Genomic DNA, 7,497 nt, shown 5'->3' on the forward strand with positions numbered 1-7,497 from the left:
CGTCTTATGGTTGGCAGAATGAGTTGTGGATGGCAGCAGGACGGCGCCTTCTCCTACAAGTATTGGCACTGGAGTGAGGGTGTTTTAGGGTTACTCTATGGTCCCTGCTGCTGCGGTGGTATGGGGCAGGGAGGATGGCCGCCCTGTACTGTATATCTGCAAATGACTGTTGCTGCTGCTGTGGTGTCCGCCTTAACAATCTGCTGCCCAGTGGTGCCCTTGGTCCCATCTCTCCACTGCCGTGGCTCACCTGACCCGATCTACCTTCCATGGGTCCCTGGCGTGCGTTCTCCTGGCTTGGCCGCTCCACAGCTCCCTGACACCTAGCAGCTTGATGGTCTCTGCCTTCTCCGCCCACGCGCTGCACGCCGCACACTCCTTTTCCTGGCGTGAACGCCTGGCCAATCCCCTGGCTTAAGAAACAGGACAGGCTCCGTCCGCTGTCCTCGCTCTTCACATGTGTTGGAGGAGATCTGCATTAACTCCTTCCTGGCTCAAGGCTGAATTTACCCTTCACGGTCCTAGGGGTGCTCGTTTCACAGGTGTCACACATGTATGCGTGTAAACAGGTCTGAGGGAAGCAAGTGCTTAATCATGGCTATGTTCCTCAAATGAAAGAAGAATTTAATTGTGGCTGAAACCTGATGTTTAAGTGTAAAGCCACTATCCAGGACAACACCAAAATTCCAGTTCCACACATGTGTATTGCAACTCTGAATCCCCAAGTTTGAGTCCAGTTGGTTAAGAAGCTGTAAGCTCAGTATTATCAGGAATGAGTTGCAGTCAATTGTCACTTCTCCACTTCTGGAGCTCAGCTAGACAGCTATTTAAGATTGGTATTGAGTTCTCAGTACCCGAAGCAAAGGACAGGTATAGTTGAGTATCACCTGAATCAGAGCCGGCCCTAGCCCATTTGGTGCCCTAGGCAAAATTTTGACTGGTGCCCCCTAACAACTTCCCATACCGAGCTGATCAGCCCCTCAGGAAAAAAACAGGTGGCCCTCCTCTGTAGGTGCTGTCGACATTTTAAGACCCATCTGTCTTTTAATCAGGACATGTCATGATGAAAAAACCAATGGGTCTTGAAACATCAACAGAACCTATGCGATTTGTGACAAAATATCACTTTGTTACAACTACTGAGGAGTCCCGCCTGTTTTTTTCCTGAGGGGCTGTTCAGCTCGGTATAGGAATTTGTTTATTATGCTAGGAGGGGACCCTCGAGATTATCAGTAAATGTATCCAGAGTTCAGGGCTGAATGTATATATATATATATATATATATATATATATATTATATACATATATATATATATATATACATACACATATATATGTATATACACACACATATATACACACATTTATATATATATATGTACACACATTTACATGTATAATATATATATATATATATATATGTGTGTGTATGTATATACAGTATGTGTGTGTGTATATATATATATATATATATACACACATATATATACACCCCAAGCAGTGCCCCTAGTAGTAGTCCCTCCCCAGCAGTTCCCTTGGTAGTAGTCCCTCCCTAATAGTGCCCTTAGTAATAGTCCCCCCTCCAGCAGTGCCCCTAGTAGTAGTAGGTCCCCCCTTCCAGCAGTGCCCCTAGTAGTAGTAGTCCCCCCTATCCAGCAGTGCCACTAGTAGTAGTCCCTCCCCAGCAGTGCCCCTGGTAGTAGTCCCCCCCTAACAGTGCCCCTAGTAGTAGTCCCCCCTCCAGCAGTACCCCTAGTAGTAGTAGGCAGTGGCGTAACTAGGGCAGGGCGAGCAGGGTTTGTGCCCTGGGCGCCGTTGGACCGGCAGCGCGGGGGGGCGCCGCCGGCCACGGTACCGGCCCGCCCGCCCTAGTTAGCCAGTGTAGCTCCGACCACAGTGAGTGCGGTCAGCGCTACACATTTACACAGCCTAGCGCCGGTCCTGTGCTGCACAAATGAGTCCGTTCCCTCCCCCTGAGCGCTTGCCCAATAGCGCCAGGAGGCGGGCTCAGGCTGTGTATAACACACGCATCGCCGCCAGCGCTGGCGGCGATGCGTGTGTTAAAAAGCAGCCAATGAGAGTCAGATAGACTCTCATTGACTGCTGCAGCACCCACTGCAAGAGGCGGACTTCCGTCCGGCTCCTGCAGAGGGTAATGGGTCAGACGTCATGACGTCATGACGTCTGTCCCATAATGCTGAGCGCGCCAGCCCGGGAGGACTGGCGGGCGGGAACAGTGTCGCGGACCGGACCGGAGCAGCAGCAGCAGCATGGATTCAGGTAAGTATATTTTTATATATTATATTTTTTTAACCTATCTGCACAACTGGGGTGGCTACTACTGGGGGGACCTCTACTGGGGGTGGGGGCACAACGGGGGATGGGTGGCTACTACTGGGGACACCATTATTGGGAGGACCTATACTGGGGGGGCTACTACTGGGGGCACTTAATCGGGAGGGGGAACCTCTACTGGGGACTACTACTTGGGGGGGAACTACCACTGGGGGCATTATAAAAGGGGCCTACTACTAGAGGCACTGCACTTGGGGGACCACTACTGGGGGCAATAATAGGAAGGGCCACTACAGGGGGCACTGGATAGGGGGGATAACTGCTGGGTGCCTGCATAAGGGGACCACTACTGGGAAAACTGCATGGGGGGGACTACTGCTGGGGGCACTATATAAAAGGCACTGCATAGAGCGGGGGGACTACTACTGGGGGCACCATATAAAGGGCACTGCATAAGGGGATACCGCTACTGGGCGCACTGCATTGTGGGGACTGCTACTGGGGGCACTGCATAAGGGGGAACACTACATGGGGCACTGCATTTGGGGGGGCCACTACTGGGGGTACTTAGTAAGGGGAACTAATTGGGGGCTGTATAAGGGGGACCACTACTGGGGATACTGTATAAGGGGCACTACTATGGGCCTGCATAAGAGGGACCACAACTGCATACTGGGGGTACTCTATAAGGGGTACTACTGGGGTTAAGGTGGATATGGATAGGAATGTTCAATGTGAAAATAAAGGGGTGTGTCATGTTGACACGCCCCATTTTTAAGTGACCACGCCCATTTTTTTGACACGCGCGTTCCTGCGGCGTGCGCACATCGGGGGGGGCTCCCTTTTCAAATTTGCCCTGGGCTCCAAATACCCTAGTTACGCCACTGGTAGTAGGTCCCCCCCTTCCAGCAGTGCCCCTAGTAGTAGGTCCCCCCTTCCAGCAGTGCCCCTAGTAGTAGGTCCCCCCCTTCCAGCAGTGCCCCTAGTAGTAGGTCCCCCCCTTCCAGCAGTGCCCCTAGTAGTAGGTCCCCCCTTCCAGCAGTGCCCCTAGTAGTAGTAGGTCCCTCCCCTTCCAGCAGTGCCCGACAGACACACACACACACAAAAAAAAATTCCACTTACCTTATTCCCCGCTCTGGCGTCCGCTCCTCCGTCCAGCGTCCTCCCACGCCGGCCCGCTCTGCATGATGGGAGGGACATCATGACATTTCTCCCATCAGCCACTGCGGGAGCCGGAAGCCCGGCTCTGGCAGTGGGCGCAGCAGCCGATGAGAGTCTGTCTGACTCTCATCGGCTGCTAAAACAAACACACAGCTGCCGGTGCTGGCGGCTGTGTGTTTGTTCCTGGCAGTGTAGTGCGGACTGCTCTTATATGCGGTCCACACTACCGCCGTGCGCCTGGTCCTATGGAGGCGGCGCCGTGTCAGTCATGGCTCTGCTCCGCAAAGGCCCATGGGAGGAATGGACGCGGCTAGGCATGCTCAGCATGCCCTCCCACGGCCATCTTGTTTCCTCCTGTAGCCAGAATGAGCTTCTGGACAGAAGCTCATTCTGACCTGGGCGGCTCAGCCCAATCGGAGCTGAGCTCCAATCGCAGCAGCAGCAGGGTAGGGATGAGGGGCATGCAGCGCCGGTGGTGGTGGTGAACTGTGGCAGAGCCCTGGAATGCTCCTAGGCATTCCAGTTGCCCCTAGGCATTTGCTTATTATGCCTATGCCTAGGGCAGGCTCTGACCTGAATAGCAGTGGGGAACCAGGCCATGACGTCTGATTATTTCACCTAGTGGTAGCATGTATACTGCATTCAGCATGGGAGACAAGCTGTACTCTAGCATAGCAAAAAGAGAAGCAATTGTCATGTTTACATTTCTGTGTGATATCTAGTGTAGGACTGACCATATGAGGAAAACTTTGGTGTGAGTTAGTCAGCTTAACAATATATTGCAATATATGGAACTAGCAGTCCCTGTTTTTAGTATTGAGTGCAGTTTGGAGTGTCAGTGGTGTATTTGGTGAGTGCAGAGTTTCCATGTTTTTTTGTTTAACAATGTGGTCACATCCCTCTTCCACCCAATATATCAAATTGTATTTTGGATCAGGCTCTTCACAACTCAAATTTCATTGCAGTTTTTAAGGATACTATTCTATTATATGATCACTAATTCTGTATGCGCTATTGTCCTACATAAATATAATGTCTGCCCTTCTTTTTCAGGACCTACATGTGTCCAAGTTTGTCAAGAAAGATTCTCCGTCCCTACTCTTAAGAAAATGGTTGATTTGTATAGAATGACTTCTCGCCCAACCCCTTTGCCTCAAAATGTGACCAATCAGAACAACTACTGTGTCTTTGAAGAGGAATTTAAGTTTTTGTTGCTGCCAGTGTCCTACAGTGCAGTCTTAGTGCTGGGGCTGCCATTAAACTTCACAGCCATATGGATTTTCTTTGCAAAGATGCGCCCATGGAGCTCGACTACAGTATATATGTTCCACCTTGCTTTATCTGACACATTGTATCTGCTGTCACTGCCCACTCTCATCTACTACTATGCGGATCGCAACAACTGGCCATTTGGGGTGGCATTGTGCAAGATAATGCGCTTTCTCTTCTACACAAACCTTTATTGCAGTATCCTATTCCTCACCGGTATTAGCATTCACCGTTACATAGGTGTTTGCCATCCTCTTCTCTCTCTGCAGAGAATGAAGGCACGATATGCTCATATGTTCTGTGGTGGGGTATGGCTAGCAGTTAGTATTTGTCTAGTTCCTAATCTTAAATTTGTTACCGTCAGCCCCAGGGGCAATGACACACTGTGCCATGACACAACTCAGCCTGAGGAGTTTGAGGAATATGTGAAGTATAGTACAGTCGTTATGATTCTTCTATTCGGTATACCCTGTCTAGTGATCGCAGGCTGCTATGGGCTTATGACTAGGGAGCTAATGAAGCCAATGGTCAATGGGACCCAACAGACTCTTCCATCCTACAAGAAGAGATCCATCAAAACCATTGTTATTGTGCTTACAGTATTTATTATTTGTTTCTTGCCATTTCACATTACGCGCACAATCTATTATTATGCCCGGCTCTTGAAAGCAGATTGCCAACTGCTCAATGTGGTAAATTTGACATACAAGATAACACGTCCATTGGCTAGTGCCAATAGTTGCTTTGATCCTGTTTTGTACTTCCTAGCTAGTGAAAACTACCAAAGAAGGCTTGTCACTGCATTATCAAGTGCATGCTGGAGACGTCACCCTATTAGTAATCCAGGGCTCGAGCCACACAGGAGAAGGCGCAAGGTGGCTGTGATTTCTGCTCAGGATGTAGAAACCAATGGTATTCTGGGTAATCTCTTGGAAATTAGGGAGAAAGAAGGACATAAAAGTGAAGTGGAGCCAGAAAAAAATACAGACAGGAAGAGTAATGATGCAACACTGATAGAAAACGTTGCTAGTTCTACCCGAAATAAAAAGAAGATGAAGATCAAAGTCGTTGCAGGCATTGAAGACCTTAGCCCAGGTACTGGAGAGGAAAATGGAATTGAATGCAAGAAAAACACAGAAGAAAATCTAGAAGGAATACATATGACAGAATGCAGTGACATTATTATTACAATTAATAGAACAAAAAGTGAAAGACAGATAGAAATGTTCAGAGAAGAAAACAGAGGCCGCTGGAGCTTGAAACGTATGAGACATGTTGTAGGGTCAAATCATGGAACCCTGGAGGGGAAATCATGTGATGTGGACGGCAGCTCCTCCTGGAATCTACTGGACTTTATAAGCCAAGGTGATCAGTCTGTGTGGAGGAGTCCGGTAGAGGATTCAGAGGGGGAGAAGAATCTGCAGAGTCTCCCCAATATGTAAGATAACAGAAGTAGAACAGGTCAACTAACATCCGGTGCAGAGGGCAGATGTTTTACCTCTCTGATATGACTGCTTTGGACTTAACTGTAAGTCAAGACTTTTACATTTAAAAAATGTTAGATTAAACAATCCAGTAAACAATGTGAGACTTGTACGTATAACAGAACTGTGTCCTGGTTTTACACTGAAAGCTTATAAAGGCTACAGTGAGTCTCTGTGGGAATTAGGCAGCATACATTCAGGAGTGTTTTCATTTTCTATTCAAATTTAAAAAAATGAAAGTACTGTAGAATTGCAAATAAAGAAATGTGCTATGATTTTGTATTTAAGTTAATAAATATATTTTATTAACAGAGTGCAAAAAAAAGTTTGTTTGCAAATAAGTTTCAGATACTTATTTCTCTATTTACTTACTATAATGTCTCCTCTTTCCCCTAACCGGCCAGTGATTCTGAACTTTGTTGACTCTGGCGGTCATTCAGCTTAGGGTGGAACTGCACGCAGGCAGCTTTGCAATTCCGTCCTTGATAATATGCCAATGCAGCAGGAGGTGTATGACACCCTCTGATGCAATTGCGATCCCAGCACTGCGACCGAGGTTGCAGGCTGGGATCACCATCGCGACCATCGAACCTCAGCTTACTCAGGATATCCGACTTGCGAGCAGGGCCGTAGAGAGCCCTGGCGGGCCCAGGTACTGAGGGGGTGTGGCCTAATCGCGGGAGGCATTGACCACGCCCCCTTGAGCAAAAAAAAAGTGCGCATGGAGAGAGGCTGAAGCTGGAGTTCATAAGTGAACTGCAAGGAAGGAGCCGGGCGCCCGCTGGTAATAACATCTCAGCGGGCGTCCGGCTTAGAGCCTCCCTGCGGCACAGCCGTGCATGCATATGAATCATTCTATATTATAGAATGATTCATATTCATGCCCGGCTGTCCATCCATTACCCCCAGGAATTTAATTTTTACCCCATGTGGGGTAATTTACCCCTGTTCCCTGACCACTGTTCTACATAAATCACGTCATTAGGCCCCGCCCCATATGTAAATGATAGCCAATCGCGTCAATTTTACCATGAGGGGGCGGGGTTTAATGACGTGAATCATCATGCCCCACCCCCGTCGCCACCCTTCTGCTTCTCTTGGCCGGGCTTCTTCTGGGAAGAGAAATGAAAAGGTAGGAAAGTATGCCTTAAATGCCTCTGCTTGTCAAACAGGCAGAGGCATAGAAGGGGCTGTGTGCGATCACACAGGACCCGTTCTGCACACTCTCAGAACTGGTTCTGCGCACGCACAGATTCCTGATAATCGGGAATCTGCATTCAGCATTATA

At 48.7% G+C, this 7,497-nt stretch overlaps 1 protein-coding gene across 1 annotated transcript; it reads left to right on the forward strand.

Moving 5' to 3' along the window:
• Nucleotides 1–4,541: 4,541 nt before the first annotated feature.
• LOC148508162 (P2Y purinoceptor 4-like) lies at nucleotides 4,542–6,380 on the forward strand. Its single transcript, XM_088444977.1, has one exon. The coding sequence runs from the start codon at nucleotides 4,566–4,568 to the stop codon at nucleotides 6,165–6,167; it is 1,602 nt and encodes a 533-aa protein (XP_088301103.1). The 5' UTR covers nucleotides 4,542–4,565; the 3' UTR covers nucleotides 6,168–6,380.
• Nucleotides 6,381–7,497: the final 1,117 nt, after the last annotated feature.

This window comes from Taudactylus pleione, unplaced genomic scaffold, assembly GCF_031769625.1.
Source record: "Taudactylus pleione unplaced genomic scaffold, aTauple2 ptg000375l, whole genome shotgun sequence".
Taxonomy (NCBI): domain Eukaryota; kingdom Metazoa; phylum Chordata; class Amphibia; order Anura; family Myobatrachidae; genus Taudactylus; species Taudactylus pleione.

Coding starts and splice junctions, on each gene's coding strand:
- LOC148508162 (XM_088444977.1), top strand. CDS start 4,566: ATGGTTGATTTGTATAGAATGACTTCTCGCCCAACCCCTTTGCCTCAA.